An 18,640-nucleotide genomic window follows, 5' to 3' on the forward strand; every position below is an offset into this window, starting at 1 on the left:
AAGAACAAATAAAAAAATGCATATTATGTATGTATACATATGTACATGCAAACACACATGGACACACAGAAAGTGCCAGAGTGCATGAGAGCAAAAGGCAGTAGTAAGTGCAAGGTAAGATGACACAGAATAATAGGCCTGCTGTTTAAGTCACCAGAAAAGTCCTCTCTGATGTAAACAGAAGCCTTAATGAAGAGAGGTCAAATGAATGTCAGGAGGAAAAGCATTCCAGCTAGAGAAATAGTAAATGTAAAGGCTTTAAGGAGAACTTGGCATATTCGAGAAGTACAGTGAAGAATGTGGAATAAGTGATCCCTAAGAACTTTTTCCATTTGAAATATCTAAGTCTATGAGAAATAAAATATGTTGGATGATGCTTTTTGAACTTTAAAGTATTGCCATGTACCAGAAACTTAGGGACAAAAATTACTTAATTGTTCAAAATGAAGTCAATAATATTTTGAAAAGTAAAATATTTGCTTTGGTTGACATTAACTTTTTGTTGATGAAAAGAAATTTATAAATCTATACATTTTTAACTGACTTACATTCCTAAGTCTAACAGAAGGCAACAAACTGATTTAAGTACTAGACAATATGTTCAATTCATTTAAGTGAAATTTGATCATAAAAATTATTAACACTCACTTGTGTATGAATAGATGAAACAGCAACAACTTCAACATTAAAAACACCTTTGTGGTTATCTACCCATTTCATGCCAGGTAGAGGAACCTATAAAACATAAAATACAATAATCACAGATGCTTAAGTTGGTTATGAATTCTGAAAACAAATTTTAAAATTATAATATCTTGATGAGAAAAAAATCTGTGAAATATATTTTTATGCACTGTAAATGAATGTAAAATTTATGCTTAATTCTTTTTTAAAAAAATATATTTTATTGATTTTTTATAGAGAGTAAGGGAGAGGGAAAGATAGTTAGAAACATCAATGAGAGAGAAACATCGATCAGATGCCTCCTGCACACCCCCCCACTGGGGATGTGCCCGCAACCAAGGTACATACCCTTGTACCTTGGTTGCGGGCACATCCCCAGTGGGGGGGTGTGCAGGAGGCCGACGCTCTATCCACTGAGCCAAACCGGCCTCGGCTTATGCTTAATTCTTATTACAAAATCAATGTTTTCTAAATGAAGAGGCTCAAAAAGCCAAAAGCAGAAAATATACATTCAAAATTGTATCTTCCCAGAGACATATCCCTTTATATAATCCCAAGTCTTCGTCTAGGAAAATAAGTTTTATACACACCCTTACATAGGTGATATCAAAGATATTTTACAACCTGTTTTTCACATCTTACATTGTGAATCTCTTTTCATGTCCACAGTATCATTTTAATGGTTTATAATATTCTATTTTTTTTTATTTTAAACACTCTTATGTTTTAAGTGGGCTTTAAAATATTCATAAACCAAGGAATTCTATTTTATGGATGAGAAAACTTTTTCTTTGCTAGAAATTAATTAAAATTATGTAATAAAATCTTATTTTTAAAAGAGAATACATCTGTTCTCTCTATTTCTCCTGCTAAGTCCTGCCAAAAAAATCGAAGCATGGATATAGGAATGCAGACAGACTAGAACCTCAAGAGGGGAGGAATTATAAGGTAGTATTGCCTGATATATCCTGGACTAGGTGCTAGAGAAGCTGTCGAGCCAGAAACGTCAAAAGGAGCAAACAAAAAAAGCTTCAAGAAAGGTCTGCTCTCTCTCTCTTTTTTAAAATATCTTTTATTGACTTTTTAGAGAGGAAGGGAGAGGGATAGAGTTAAAACATCAATGAGAGAGAAACATCATCCAGCTGCCTCCTGCACACTCCCTACTGTGTATGTGCCCACAACCAAGGTACATGCCCCTGACCGGAATCGAACCTGGGACCCTTCAGTCCGAAGGGCGATGCTCTATCCACTGAGCCAAACCGGTTAGGGCAAGGTCTGCTCTCTTTAGTCAAAGCCAATACTTGCCCTACTTTGGCAAAAACAAATTGCAGTCCCATGCGACCTCCACAGGCTGAGTGGGGAGCCTGGGTCTCTACCCTCAGCTGGCTAGAGAAGGTGCACATCCCCATCTCTCCCCAAACACAGTGGGTGGTATCAGAAAAGACAGCCCAGTGGTACCCCCCACCAACCATGGTGTCAGTGGAGGCCAAGAGGAAAGCAGTAACAAGGTGCCCCTCCCCACTCATAGCCAGGGAGGTGTTAGCACAGCCTAGTGGGGAGCCTGAAATACAGGCCCTCACCCCAACACATCGCTATGTGAGGAATGTGGAACTTTACCTAGCAACAGCTCCTTCCCCCACTGTTAAAACACAAGACATAAATAAGATCTAGAGTCATAATCTAAAATGCTCATGATATAATAAAAATCATCCATCATAACAAGAACCAGGCCAATCTCAACTTAAATGAGAAAAAGACAACTGATACCAATACTGAGATGATATCAATGTTGAACAGATTTGATAGAATTTTAAAGCAGCCATCATTAAAAAACACACAGAACTACAAGCAATGATGAATACCTGTGAAACTAATGACAAAATTATACACTCAGAAATAAATAAATAAATAAATAAATAAATAAATAAATAAATGGGTTTCTTTTCCATGGTTTCATATTTTTATGTGCAGAAAATAAAATAAAATTAATTTCCTGTTAAATAATTCAACATAAATAGGTATAAATGCAATGTCTCTATTGAGGCAAATAATACAGATTTAGAAATATTTCTGGAAAAAAAGAAAAAGCAGTGAATTTAAATGGCTCAAAGCAAAAATCAGTACTAGCTCTATCAACCCAAAATACTGTTTTCAGTTACAAAAAAAAAAAAAAAGGGGGGGGGGACACACAAATAAAATGTGAACACATACTTCTTTAAAAATAGCGGTTCTCAAAGCTTGAACTAAGGATCAGCAACACAAACATCATCTGGGCACTTGTTTGAAATGTAAATAATTAACACCCATCCCTGATCTACTGCATCAGAAACTGGGGTGAGTGGGGGTGGAGGGAGTAAGGTTCAACAACTGGTGTTACAACAAACTCTCCAGGTGATTTTGATGCTTGCTAAAGTAAGAACTGCTGTCTTAAAAAATTCTAACAAGCAGTGTGGTAAAAGGAATGGTGTAATAGTAGCAAATATTACTTTAATACTTTTTATGTGCTTGACACCATTCTAAATGCTCTGCATACCATTAAATCATACAATCATCAACACAACTCTTTATTATAAGCATTAATTACTCTCCTCAATTTGCAGATGAGAAAATTCAGACACAGAGAGTGTAGTGTCTTATCTAGGGTGCTATTATAAAACACCATATGCTGGGTGGCTTAAAACAACAGAAATTTATTTTCTCACAGTCTGGAGACCTCAAGTCCAAGATCAAGGCACCAACATGGTCAGTGTCTGGTGAGAACCTCTTCCTAGCATAGAGATGGCCACCGTCTCACTGTGTCCTTAAGAGAAAGCAAGCTCTCTGGTGTCTCCTTATAACTAATTCTATCAGAGGCCCCACCCTCATGACCTCATGTAAACTTAATTCCTCTCAAAAGGCAAATCTCTAAATACTATCTCATGTGGGAGTTAGGGCTTCAAAATATGAGCCGGGAGTGGGGACCACAACTCAGTCCATAACAGAGAAATTAAGACACTTGCCCAAGATCACACAACTGGAAGTGGTGGAGCCAAGAATACTAATAAAACCCTGGTAATTACGCTACACTGACTTTCAAAGTATACGAGGTTTAAAACAACAAAAACTCTCACAATTCCACACCCCTTCAATAACTAACTTTGCTAAATTTGATGTATATTTTCCAAACTATTTCCCACACAATTACTGATGTACACCTACATACTAAGTTTGGTTGTCGCTATATTATTTGTTTTTATGTTTTATTTTAAATATCCTATTGGGCTATTACAATCTATATCATTCCTCTTACTACTATACCATTCATTGTATGGATACACAAAAATTTAATTAAACATTCAACACTTGGTCGACATCCAGGTAATTCCCAGGTTTTGTTTTTTACTAATACCAATAATTCTGTAATTTTTTTCTATTTAATTCATACAACAAATATTTACTAAAGTCTCTACCTATTTTTCTAGGTTTTGAGGTTTCATGGTAAACATAAGGTCTACTCTCAGGCAGCTGACATATATAGAGAAAAACAAGTACATAATTTCAGATAGTGATAAGTATTAAGTAAATAAAATTGGATTAACATGATAGAGTATATCAGCAATGTGGAGGAGGAAAGGGTCGAAAGTTCATGAAGTGAAGAGAGACCTTTTTGAGGAGGTGCTATTTTATATACAATTCAGAGAATGATAAGGATCCAGCCATGTGAAGAACAGGAAGAGAAGTAAGATGATTCAAAGACTTGGAGGCAGGAAAAATTTTGGAAGAAACTCTAAGTTCAGAGACAGGCTGCAGTTATGGTCAAAGACAGTGCTAGAGAGGTGGGCACACCCTCAGATCATTCAGAGATTTGAAGGTCATGGGGGAAAAAATCAGGACTAAATTTTAAGGACAACAAAAGGCCACAGCAATATTTTATTTTAATCAAAAGAAATACTAAATCTTGGTAATATAATGCTGAATGGAAAAAGCAAGTTCCAGCCTGGCTGGCATGGCTCAGTGGTTGAGCATCGACCTATGAACCAGGTGGTCACGGTTCGATTCCAGGTCAGGACACCTGCCGGGGTTGCAGGTTCATCCCCAGTGTGGAGTGTGCAGCCAATCAATGATTCTTTCTCATCGTTGATGTTTCTATCTCTCTCCCTTTCCCTTCCTCTCTGAAATCAATGAAATACTAGTATATTTAAAAACAGAAAAAAAAAGAAAAGAAAAAGCAAGTCCCAGAGGAATACATACAAATAATAAATTTTGGTTTAATTCATAACATAAGCAAATTAAAAAAATGTATTCTTTAGTCACACACAAAGGTTATGTATATTTTTCATTGTGACATATATCAGGCAAAAACAATCAAACAAAACTATTTTAAGGTCCAAGTGACTATGATGAGTGCTGAATACCATAATCCTACAGAGAAAAAAATCTGTTGACAGACTGCCATGCTGGTCTCTACTAGTATGTCTATCTTCCACGAATTTTGTAAATATGAATCTGCTTCCTAGAGCCCAATAAACACTGATCCTTAAAAGCTGATGACACTGAAGTGAGGTAAATTCCCCAGAGTACCATCAGTCTGTTGAGGTATACTGGTGGCCAAGGTTTTTCTCTCAGCATAAGGTTCCAAAAGTTATTTAACAAGAATAAATCTAATGTTAGGCATGTTATGCTTGAGGTATCTGTGGAATATCCTGGTAAAGAAAAATAACTGGCAAAATATGGATGAGCAGAGATGCAGATTTAGGATTCATCAACTAACAGTAGGAGTCAAGAGCATCTTGATTTTTGTACAAGTTATACACTTTAGAAGTACTGTTCACATGAACTGCAGCCGGAGGTCCTGCCTAGGAAGAGTACAGGTTCAGAGTGAAAGGAACATGAAAACTTAAGGGGAAAATAGTTAACAATCAAGAAGAGGCAAAACAAAGCCACATAAAGGTTCACCTTCCTTTCTACCCAGTATTAAAAAGAAAATGATCCACTGATCACTAGAAACGGTCAGTCAAATATCATAAAACAACAGTTCATTGGTTATAGAAATTAGTTTACCAGTATCTAAGCATGCATATATGGCAAGCCTCATATTCTAAGCCCAAAGAACTACTGGAGTTAGCACATATCAGAAGGTCCCTGACCTTCAAACAAAGCTCAACCTCAGCCAGGAAAGTAAATAAAAAATTGCATTAAGCAATGACCTATAAAAGTTCAATGTTGAAATACTTATCTCTCACATATTTTAAATTAAACACTAAAACCAGTAATATTTACTATTCTTTAAATAAAAGCTAAGAATATATACTGTTATTTTAATATAGTAATTAAATATGCAAAAGTGTAAGCACTTTTAATCAGGTGCTTTATCTCAGTATCAATCAGCCATACTACATGTCTATAGTCAAATCCAAACCATCACCATATTTTTTATATATGAGCATACACAACATAGCTAAAAGAAGCCACCAGCTTTGCTTTCGAAAGCTGACCTTGCATTTGCAAATCATAGAAAATCAAATACATAACTTTCATAAAATTATATTTTCTTTCAAAATATTTCCTTTTGAAATATAATGCACCCCTGGCAGAAGACTAACTTATTTACTGAAAAAATGTGTTCCTGAAAAACTAAATGACAGATTAGGGAAGGAGGGAGAGAGTCATATTTTTAATTTCTACTATCTTTATTCATTCATTTAATAAATATTGATTTCCTACTATGAGCCAAGCAGTATTCGAAGTACTTGTAGATACAGCAATGCACAAGAAAACTCCTACCCTCACAGAGTTTATAGCCTAGAGACAATAAATATATAAAGATACATAATCTATAAAGTCAGTGATAAGTATTAGGAGAATATAGCAAAGTAATGGGATAAAAAGTGGTGGAGGCTGCTACTTGAAACAATTATCATAGACAACCTCTCTGAAGAGGTGGCAGTTAAGTGGCTACCTGAATGAAACGGAGAAGCAGGCCTTGTGATAACGCATTGCCAGCAGACAGAAGTGCAAAGGGCCTGGGATGAAATGCTCTTTTCTTGTTTGAGGAACAGCTAAAGTGACTGTGCTATGTGGCTAGAGCACAGTGAGATAATGTTGAAAAATGAGGTCAAAGCAGTAGCATTATATTGTTTCTTCTTCTGTTTTAAAAAATAAAAACAATACTAATTTACTTATGAATACTTTCTGAGTTCTATTCTGAAAAAAAATTCCACCAGGACAACATTAACAATACATATTTCAGATTAATGTTTATATTGATGGTCAAAGCATTAAATGGATTGGTAATCATCATGTAGTAGTTCTCTCAAAGGGCACTTTGGTTTTTGAACAGTGGCTACTGATTCTTGAGTGAGATTTTTCCAATGTTTTTGTTTCTTTCAAGTCACATATAATCATTAAAGCTGCTAATGTCTCTTAAAATAAAGGAGTATGTTTATAGCATATTTATAGCCACTTTATTTTTACATATATGATCAGCAATTATAAAAAATTTCTTTAAAAATAATTTAAATGTGTTCTCCTCCCTCTAGCCTTTTAGTTAAATACTAAAATACTGAAAATTCATGCACTGGAGTGGGGGGGGGGGGGGGCGGGGGCGGTCCCTCAGCCCGGCCTGCCCCCTCTCCAGTCCGGGAGCCCTCAGGGGCAGGAGGTGACCCTGAGATCAGGGGAAGGCGATGCCCCCCATCACACTTCTGCTGCTGCCACTGCTGGCAGCACAAGCCTCAGCCAGCCCTGGTTACCTGAGCCTTGGACGGGCCCTGGGTGGCTGGGCAGCCACCATTCCGAGGCTTGCCTGCACCTCAGCCTGCTCTGCTTGCCTGAGCCTGTCAGTGGGGGGTGCAGGAGGACCCGAGGTCCCCAGTGGGGATGACAGGACTTCGGCGACCAGCGCACAGAGCAGCTGGCCCCACCCCCACTGTGGGTGCTGCCATCTTATGATGGCATGATGGTCAATTTGGATATTACCTCTTTATAATATAGGATTATCTACTAAAAGAAAGATTATTTATTTAAAGAAACTTCTCATGCTATAATATAAAAATTTTCCAAATGTATCTTTTCTTTGAGTTTATATTTCATGTATTATTATTTTTAAATGAATAAACTTACATTTTTAAAAATAGTATGGAAGATTCTTAGTATTCTATAATTTTAAGAGGAAAATAATATTATTATTTCATTATCAACACACTTATAGACAGAATCACAAGGTCTTGTTTGAGAAAAACACCTTTGTAATGAAAACTCATTTCATTCAATCTGGAGAATTTCAACATGATACTGACCTCAGGAGACAGTACAGAATAAGCCTGTGGTGGTTTTTCCAGTGAGACCGGCAGGCAAAACTGCCCAGTCTTTAATCGTCCATTCTGAAGCATTGGTATCCACTTTTAAATAAAAAGAAAACAATATTCATTTAAATATGTTTGTTACAAAAGTAATTGCATCTGTTTTAAGAACTGAATATGAGCCACATTTGTCTCACATCTCCAAATCCCTTTACATAATTAAAGGGATTTAATTATGTAATTATGAGCTTTCATAATTTCTCCAAAGGTTCCCTGACAATATTTTATTAAGGATGATCTGTGGGATATTATTAGTACTAACTAACTATACAATTTTTAAATCTATACAAGGTTCTTATTAGCTAAGGGAAAATTGGTAGTAGAAAAAGGTCACAGAGTGTATCAATATTAAACTGGGGTAGCAGTGTCAATATAAGAAAAAAAAAGATTTGATTAGATATGACTGTTGAAAAGAAAATTTTAAAGTGTGAACATGAATTTATTTTCTTACATTTAGCAAAATTCATGTCACAAACTGCAAAAGACAAAAAAATAAATCAAATGTTGACTTTTCTCTTTTGGATGGAGGCATGAATTTTCTAACAAAGTAGTAATAGCGTATTATGATGTCCTTCACCTTAGATTTGCTTTTGCAATTCAATCATAATGATTTTCTAAAAGTACTCAAGGGTTAATTGCCTTTAATTAAAGTAAAAATATATTTAATTGACAAAAGTCCTTTTTAATCATTTTACATTCAAATTACTCTTTTCTAAGAACCTTAAAATTATATTTATATTGTACAGTTGGATAAACATAATAATTAGGCCCAACAACTAATGTTTAGACTTGTTAGTCAATTAATTACAATAATGAGCATTTTATTGTTACAGTGATCCTTCCGAACCAATGTGGGGAATCAGATAAGAATTATTATACCAACCACATATATCTTAAATATTGTACTAGTTTTAAGATCAAAGAGCTAACTATTTAACAAAAATATACTTACTGTATATCCAACAGGAGTTTCAAGAGGAGTATTTTGTTTTTGTTGACAACTAACATGATAAAAAGTAAAAAGCAAGTGATGATGGTCAGTTAAAGTAGCAGGGAGTTTAACCTTGATTTCTTCATGAAAATCAGGAGACCTTCATACAAAAACAACAAAACAGGTCAATAGTCAGTAATTTGTTCAAAATAAAGAATTACTGCATTTGTATATTTGAGTAATTTTAAAATTAATTTCAGGATTCATGTTTAATTTTTCTTCTAGTCCAAATATTTCTTATTCCCAAATAAGTAACTAACTCCTACTTCCAGATGAGGGAACTGTTACTGTTTCTAAAATTTCTCCTCCCATTTTTATTAATGGGCTGAGTAATCCTATTATTTGAAAATTCATTAATAATTACCACCTTGATACAGAGACCTTCATTAGATTGGAAACTATAAAAGAGGAGACTAGGTTAAGGCTTTCTATTATATCTATACCAATTCTGATACACATCACATAAAAATAAAATAGAATTTTATAAGAGTATATTTTAAAACCATACCACAGAAAAACATTTTTCTGTTATAGGAGTACAGCTTCAAATTAAGACTAATTTGTATTACCCCTTTGTAAAAAAAAAGAAAAAGGTATCTTTAGACAACTTAGTATCAAGTGGGGCTCTCTATGAAATGTCTTACATCAATTATCCCATTGCTAAAGAAAGAAATGATGTGCCGAAACCGGTTTGGCTCAGTGGATAGAGCGTCGGTCTGCGGACTGAAAGGTCCCAGGTTCGATTCTGGTCAAGGGCATGTACATTGGTTGCGAGCACATCCCCGGTGGGGGGTGTGCAGGAGGCAGCTGGTCGATGTATCTCTCTCATCAATGTTTCTAGCTCTCTATCCCTCTCCCTTTCTCTCTGTGAAAAATCAATAAAATATATTTTAAAAAAAAGAGAAATAAATGAGGTTACTAAAACATTGACTAACAGCTCAAAGAAAAGAAAAAAAAATCAGGGAATACCCACAAATTACATTTGTTCAACATTTTAGAAGTGTTTCCAGTCACTATAAAGAATACAGCAAATATATTTGATCAAACCAATGGAATTTTCATCTCAATATCCATTGAGAATTTTTATAGGAAAGCATAGCTACTATTTATTATATAGACTTGAAAGGGATAGAATCTTAGCATCCCAATCTTCCAGGTTGAGTTAGTATCTCTCAGATTTATCTTCAATGAAAATGCATCCAAACTATAGAGCTCCAACTACCTTTAAAGTGAAGGCTGTTCATCTAAAACCAATTAGGGTTTTTTTTCTCTGACACTTATAGGTCAAATATTCTTTTCAGATAAGCCTCAAAATGCTAAGGGGTGTAGATTTGATCACAGAAATAGTAAGTGGAATGAGGCTTTTAATACCCATAAGAAAGATAGCCAATGCTAGCCATCTGAGAATTTGATGACTTTGGTGAGTAAAAAGATGCTACACATCTTATTACTGATCTTCCTAGTCATCACTGAATTAATGAGAAAGTTTAATTTACTAGAATGTTAGAATATACTGTCATTTAAATACTACTAATGATAAGAACAACAAAAATAAAGACTTAGCCATAAACTGAGATACTTCTAGAAATTACTACTTTCTTTATCAATATTTTTCCTTGTATGGAGTGTTTTAGTTAATGTCTTCCTTTAAATTGTATTATGTGAAGACTGTTACAAAAAATTAAACATCTTCCAATTATTCATCAGCGAGTGAATTGCCCACCTTTAGGTTAGGCATTGTATTACTTTTGTGGTGGGTTTAAAGATGAACATTAAAAATAATTACCCTCAAAAATATATAATTTAGAAGAAATATAAATAGAGTGAGGGTTGGCAAACTATTGCACAGAGACCAAATCCAGTCAACTGCCTGGTTTTGTTCAAACTATAAACTAAGAATGGTTTTTATATTTTTACACGGTTGAAAAAATCAAAAGAATACTGGTTCACTTTAAATATTATATGAAATTCAAATTTCAGTGCCCATAAATAAAATTTTATTGTAAGACAGTCATGCCCATTGATTTGCAACTTTACTTACTGGCTATTGCTGCTTTTGAACTAAAACAGCAAGACTGAGTAGTTGCAACAGAGACCACATGGCCCACAGGGCCTAATATATACTATTTGGCCCTTCGTGGAAAAAGTTTGCCAACTCCTGGGATAGAGCATATAAAGTTAAATGCTTTAAGAATGGAGTTCAACAGATTTCTTAAAATTTTAGGTCAGGGAATTGTATTTAGGAAGTGATATACAATATGGGCCTTAAAGAATGAGTAAAAGCTCAGTAGGTAGAGGGAATCTGTATATAATAGAAATAAAGATCCAAGAAAGGCCCAGAAATAGGACAGCACAGATTGTTTGGTGATGAGATAGGAAGAAAATCATCAAGATGTAAAAGAAAGATACTTGAATATTAGAGGAAAGAAGAAGGAAGGCAAGGATGTCTTAAAGTTTGAGTCAAACTAACTGGAAAATTGGTGGTACTACTAAAAAAAATAAACAGACAGATAGGGTCAGGAAGAGGGCCAGGAGAAAATACATGGAAATTGAAAAAGCAGCAGAGAATCCAAATGAATATGCCCAATAGGCCACCGAAAATACACATCAGAAAGAAGGTACTGGCTGAAAATAAAAGTTGTGAGCAGTCCACATAAAGGTAAAAGTAGTAGCATTTTCATTGAATGTAAGTCTGAGAAATACATAAAATTATTTAGGAAGAGAATGGTATAGTAATAGAGGGTTAAGAACAAAACCTTAGTGTTTTGTATGGAATGTCTGTACTTAAAAGAAAAGAAAAATTGAGAATAATAACTACAGAATAAAAAAGTGTTCAAAGAGATAGAAGGCCATAAAAAAAGGTGAGAAAGAAGAAAGTTTTAAGGAGGTCACGGGAAAACATGCTGTACAATAGCACTGCAGAAAGACTTGTTTTGTTTGTTTTTTTTAAGAATAGGAAACTTAAGCTTCTTTTTGACAGTAAGAGAGGAGCTAATGAAACAGAAGATTGATGATGCAAGAGAAGGGATAACTGATGAAGTCATATTCTGGAAGAAGCTGGATAAGATTGAGAGCAGATTCACATTGAGCAGGATGTGGCTCATTACAGCCTTTGAAACAGAAGGAAGGCAGATCAGTGCAAAGATATTTGAGGTGAAGGGCAGAAAAGCTGATGGATCTCAAGTGGGATAAACTCAATCAACTTAATAAAATAGAAAAGCTAAGAGTAAAACCAAACAGAAAAGAGGTAGCAGCTAGAGGAAGGGGAAGAAAAACTTAAAATAGCTACTGCATAATGAGAGAGAGTAAAAAGTGATGACAAAAAAATTAACAAAAAGTTATCTTTTGGGGCCAAAAGAAGATAAAATAACCGATGATAGTACTGATTGGTACAATTTTGTGCTTTTTCTCCAACAGCATTCAATTAAAAAAAGAAAGAACAAGTCCTAACCGGTTTGGCTCAGTGGATAGAGCATCGGCCTGCGGACTCAGGGTCCCAGGTTCAATTCCAGGTCAAGGGCATGTACCTTGGTTGCGGGCACATACCCATAAGGAGTGTGCAGAAGGCAGCTGATCGATGTTTCTCTCTCATCGATGTTTGTAACTCTCTATCCCTCTCCCTTCCTCCCTGTAAAAAAATCAATAAAATATATTTTTTTAAAAGAAAAAGAATAAAGGCAAAAATTAAAGGTTATCCAAAGTTAATTTCTCAAAGAAGTAAAATGGAAAGGCACCAAATCAAAGGATTATTGGATGGTGAAAATATCATCAATTTAATTGACTAGTGGTTTCAAGCTTAGTAAAGAGTTAAATAAAGCTGCAAAATGTTAGGGGAACATAATAGGGAAAGACTGAAAAACCAGAAGCCACAAAGATAATCAATCATAATATAATAAAAATGAAAGGATCAGAGAATTTGATAGAAAAAATGTTTTGTGTATAAAGTCTTATATTTGAGATGTATGTAGAAAATATGGATCCACATGTTGAAAATTATCACTGTGATGTCAGCTGTCTTGAATTTGCACATTCAGTGCAGCAAAGCATTTGGGAAACACACTAACGTGAGTGCTAACAATGCCACTGAGAAGTGAGTAACTTTGAAAGAAATATTTGAATTCAGTACCTGTTATGATATACTACGGCTGTATAGGCTTCCTTTGAAAATTCTGAACAGCTAGATTTACCAAAGATTACCTGTAACAAATAACAGCATGTTGAAACTTTGTTGTAATAAATGTTGGATGTTTCATATCTATGTAAGAATTTGTCTGATTTAATAACTATTTGAGAACAATGGGCAAAATTAGCCCAATGAAGAACAATGTGCCTACTGACGATCATTAATAAGTTCAATTGCTTAATTCTAAATTTCTTTTCAACTATAGACCCATCTGACATTCAAACATTCAAAAAATTTCTATCCATTATATTTATATATATTGGGCAATAAGGTACATTTCTTTCTTTTTTGAAAGAAGATAATTCATCTTAAAATCCGGATACAGCACATCATTTGAAATTTATATAAGAAATATGGTCCTAAAATGGTGGCATATATCTACTATACAAATTGGTGGCTTCGTCACTAAGACAGCAGTCATTCTGAAAGTCAAATATTTATTATTTATAAATGATATTTTAAAATCCTATTTTAGGTATCCTTTGCTTCCAGTACTTCCTGCAAGCTACTCTACAATGGAGGGGAGCTCCATTTTATATTCTTTTAAAATTTTATCTTTATTGTTGAAAGTAATACAGATCCATTTTATATTCTAACATGTATTTTAAAAATCCACCATATAAAAAAAATACAATACTACTTTTGAATAAGTTTTAGCAGTAAAATAATAGTCTTATACATTTGCCTCTTGAATTCTAACAGTAAGTGGTGGTTAATTAGGGCAGCTGATTAGAACGTTGGCTTAATGATGTCAAGGTCACAGCTATGATTCCAGTGGGTGACAGGTAGGCTTGCAATGTTATCTAGTCACAAGTTAAACTCTTACGTCTGGCCAGCCGTATGCATGAATAGGAATGCAGCACACTTTCATCAACAAAACTGGTAAAACAACTCAAATTTATTCCTATACAAAGGGACTAATTGGCACCATCCCCCCCCAAAAAAGAACATATTAACAGGTATTTTGTCTCTTTTTGCAGTATCTCAAGCAGGCCCTTTTATTTTAAGTGTAATAATTATGGCTCTCCTAGAAAACTCTAATTTAATCAATTTACTAAGCATACTTCACTATATTTTTATAAAAGGTTGTTCCAGCCTTGCCCGTTGTGGCTCAAGTGGTTGGAGTGTCTTCCCTTACACCAAAAGGTGGTGGGTTTGATTCCTGGTAAGGGCACATACCCAGGTTGCAGGTTCAATCCCCAACTGAGGGCATATTCGAGGCAACAGATTGATGTTTCTCTCTCACATTGATGTTTCTCTCTCTCTCTTCCTCTCTCTCTCAAATCAATAAAAACATATCCTTGGGTAAGGATTAAAAAACATTTTTTAAAGATTGTTCCAGTGCCATAATTAGAGTTTATGGTTTTATCATATTGACATTATATGATCAAAAATTATCTTAGTCTTTATTTTTTTAAATAAGCAAACAAAATGTGTCTGTTCATATATTCTTTTAAAACAACCACTCACATAAACATAAAAAACATTATATTTTCATATGACTAATAATATACAAATAAAGGAACGTGGTACCTTTGTTTTCCCATTGAGAAGCTATCATTTTTTACAGAATAACTCATTTATTTTCATAACATGAATGATGTACAGTGAAATGAATGTATTCCTTTTATGACCATCGACATGTATGTCATCAATATGAACGGAGCATCAATTATGTACCAAGCACTAAGATAGGCATCAAGATATAATCATGAGTAAGACATGGTCCCTGCCCTCAAGGAGCTCACAGTCTAGTGGACATGATGAAGAAATCAACATATAGTCATAAAGGTGTAAGGCCCATAACAGAAGAAGATGCTTTGGTAGCACAAAAAGGGAGAGGGGTCTAACTGCAATGTGGCTGGATGCAGCTAGGGTTCTACAGAGGAGGCCATACAGATGGTAAGACAAGGAAGAGTTTGTTAGGCAAACAATAAAACAGATTATTTTACATGTATTGCATTTGTCATAAACTCAAATGCATATGGCAATTCACATAAGATGCCAACACATCTATTTTTACAATCCAGTATCTTTTTATGAACTATGATATCATGTTCATCCCTTCAGCAGAAATAAAGAGCTAGTAAAGAACATGAAATGCTAATTCGAATTTCAAAAATAAATTTACATACTTAACAAATATTTATTCAATATGTATTATATGCAAGGATCTGAAACAGCTGCCACAGAATACAAAGATGAATAATTTGTGCTTCTGCTACCAAGTTCTAAAAATCCTGATGAAATTGAGGCAACAGGGAAGAAGAAAATATACAGCTTTCCTAGTTGGTAGAAAATCAGAACTTGATTCAAATGTCTGATACAGAAGGCTAAAATAAAATTGTTAATGTTGCACCTATTCTTAGCTCATTTGCATTCCACTAGAGTTGTCAGAAGTTGAACATCTACAGTGACAGTGTGCCCCTATTCTATATATTACTAACTTCAAGTTCAGTAAAAAAATCTACTTGCATTTATTAGTGTTCCACATATACTAAGTCATAATTTGGTCAGTTTCCCCAGTCTGGCCTCAATCTACTATTTCTACCTTCCACTGCTCTTGGCTCACTGGCAACTCACCTCGGTTGAAGGATATTCTCCAACCTGAATTGCTTTCCTACCCCCACCATCTAGACCTATTGCCATTAACATTTCACCACCTTTAAGACATTCTCTCCTACCACTGAGCACCTATGCCTTTGAATCCCTATACCAATCTTCTATAATTAGCACAGACCTTGATTCTCAATACTGGCTGCAAAATGTAATCCCATGGGCAGATTTTAAAATACTGATATCTGCCTGGTTCCCACACTCAGAGATTGTAATTTAATTGGAATTAGATTCAGTCTGGGCATTGATATTTTTTAAAGCTCCCCAGGTGGGTATAATATGCAGCCAAGGTTGAGATCTATAGCCAGAGTTTCTAAAAAAAAAAAAAAAAAAATTAAATTAAATTTAAAAAAAAATGGGAAGAACCATACATATTAAAATCAGCTGGAGAACATTTTTAAACTATACCACAACCCATTATCTCCACCTCGGTTGCCTGGCCTTTCATTCTAAAGGAGGAGAATAATCCAGATGCCAAGATAGAGGAAAGGTATCTGTGCTTTGTTAGAATAGCCGAAGTAAATATGATCTGACCCTCTTTTGAAAATCACTATTTTAGAATTTTATGTATTTGTCTTATATCTTCCAGATTACAAGTCGTATTCATCTTTGTATCTCTGGGAGTGCCTTGCATATACCAAATCCACAAAAATTAAGACTGCAAATAAATTTATGATTATCTGGACAGGAAGTAATGCAGTTAGAAATTTGGTTTACAAGATCACATTAATTTCCAGGTTAGACCTGCCAACCAAGTGATACCCCAAAGGTGTCTATTTGAACTACATATGAAGAATAGGCAAAGTAAAGAACATTTATTACCGGCATGGCATTGCTTGGATCCTCCCCATACATAAACTGGACTTTCACTGTTATATTTCTGGCAGAACCTTGACGATTGGCAAAATTGAGGCTCTGAGGGTATACGTAGAGAAGATTTCTGTGAAGGCAATAGTGTACACAAAAGTGAATACATACCTAAAAACACTATCAAACATGTCACAAAACAGATAGAATTATTAATATTTGTTAGCCACTATGCTAAGTATTTTCACATACAATGTTTTATTTGGTCCTTAGAGCAATCATTCAAATAAATGTATCCCAATTTTGCAGACAAATTGCGGCCCCAAAAAGTTAAGGAATTTTCACATACAACCAAGTATGTGGCACAGCTGAAATCAGAATACAGTTCAGACTTCCAAACACATGTTCTTTCCCCTACAAAAGGCCTTTAGGAAATAAAGGAGTATGCACTGAAACATTAAGAAATTAAAAGGCAGTTCTAATATTCTCTTACGTTCTCCACGCAAGTATAAATAGGATGACATTTTTAAATGCGGCTTTTGTATAAATGTGATCAAAGATTTGAGGTATAATATTCAATATTATTGTTAAAAACATATATGACAATTATGATAAGTATAACGAGCAGCAATAGGTAGTTACTATGAGATAATCACGCATTACTCTGCATTTGACTTCATGTCCAGTTTATGATCTTGTATCTCACACAATTTTAACAGTTCCTGCTATAAACACAGAGGAGAAATAATTTGCCAAAAGAAAGAGCTAAAAAAAAAAAAAAATTAGAGATACTTTACATGAAGACTAGTGATAAAAAAAAAAAAAAAGACTAGTGATGACAGCTGATAAACAAAACTTCAATAATAATAAAACCCTGCTAATGGACTGCTAGGGCAACAAAAACAGGTCTAAATTTTCTGGAAGGCGCTAGGGTAATATAGAAATTTTAAGTGAATACACCCTTTGATCCAACAAACCAACCTCTAGTCTAAGGAGAAAACTACACATTTGTACAATGGGTGTGTTCAAAGAAATTCACTATAACATTTCTTATAATAGGACATAGTTACAAATAATTATAAAGAAACTAGAGGCCCAGTGCACAAATTCATGCATGGGTGGGGTCCGGCCGGCCCCACCCCTGGCCGAACTCCCGGTCAAACTCCCAGTCAAGGAGACGAGGGGACAATCTGCATATTAGCCTTTTATTGTATAGGATATAATGCTCATCAGCCCTGGATAAATTAATACAGCATGACAATGTACAGTAGTATTTATTCATGTAGAAGGAGATATCCACATGTTGGATGAAAAAACGCAGGTTCCAGAGCAGGATATAGCGGCATTAGCCTACTTGTAGAAATCTAGAGTGGGAGTTACAGAAATGAGTAAAAAGGATATTTCTGAAATATTCATAGTGGTTAATAGTGATGGGTCTAATTTATTTTTTATAATTTTATTTGAAAAATTTTTACAGTGAGAATATATGATCTTTATAATTAGAAAAAGCAATAAAGTAGTTTCCATGGTGGGAATATGGGTGTGTGTGACAATAAACATGCAATCTGAAAATCACTAAAGAAATGAAGAAGAATCAGTTGTGCTCAAAATAGTCAAAAGTGCCCTGGCGGGGTTGCTCAGTTGGTTGGAGCGTCATCCCACACGCCAAAATGTTAATAGAATTCAGGATTTTGTACTTTTTTGTTGTTAATCCTCACTGGAGGATATTTTTCCATTGATTTTTAGAGAGAGTGGAGGGAGGAAGAGAGAGAAAGAGAAACATGGATTGGCTGCCTCCCGCATGTACCCTGACAGGGCCAGGATGGCGCCCTTGACTAGAATCAAACCTGGGATCCCTCAGTTAGAGAGCTGATGCTCTACCCACTAAGCCAAACCAGCTAGGGCAGGAATTTTTACTTTTTACAGGTTTTTGAAATGTCTGAGTTTCCACAGTAAGTATTTTTAACATAAAACATTTAACATTTATTAATAGTGAAAGCAAGTAACATAAATAAAATT

At 34.8% G+C, this 18,640-nt stretch overlaps 1 protein-coding gene across 3 annotated transcripts in view; it reads right to left on the minus strand.

Moving 5' to 3' along the window:
* The window catches only part of DOCK7 (dedicator of cytokinesis 7), a 188,670-nt gene that overhangs the window by 89,132 nt on the left and 80,898 nt on the right, over positions 1-18,640 (minus strand). For 2 of the 3 annotated variants that reach the window (XM_028142342.2, XM_028142340.2), the window contains exons 15-19: positions 16,637-16,754; positions 13,142-13,212; positions 8,977-9,115; positions 7,962-8,063; positions 649-735 (exon numbers count right to left, since the gene is read on the minus strand). In XM_028142342.2, the coding sequence (XP_027998143.1) occupies positions 649-735; positions 7,962-8,063; positions 8,977-9,115; positions 13,142-13,212; positions 16,637-16,754 (517 nt within the window). Of the gene's footprint in view, positions 1-648; positions 736-7,961; positions 8,064-8,976; positions 9,116-13,141; positions 13,213-16,636; positions 16,755-18,640 lie in introns of those variants that run through there. The other variant, XM_054720808.1, reaches the window with a different exon arrangement.

This window comes from Eptesicus fuscus, chromosome 9 (genome assembly GCF_027574615.1).
Source record: "Eptesicus fuscus isolate TK198812 chromosome 9, DD_ASM_mEF_20220401, whole genome shotgun sequence".
In the NCBI taxonomy this organism is placed as follows: domain Eukaryota; kingdom Metazoa; phylum Chordata; class Mammalia; order Chiroptera; family Vespertilionidae; genus Eptesicus; species Eptesicus fuscus.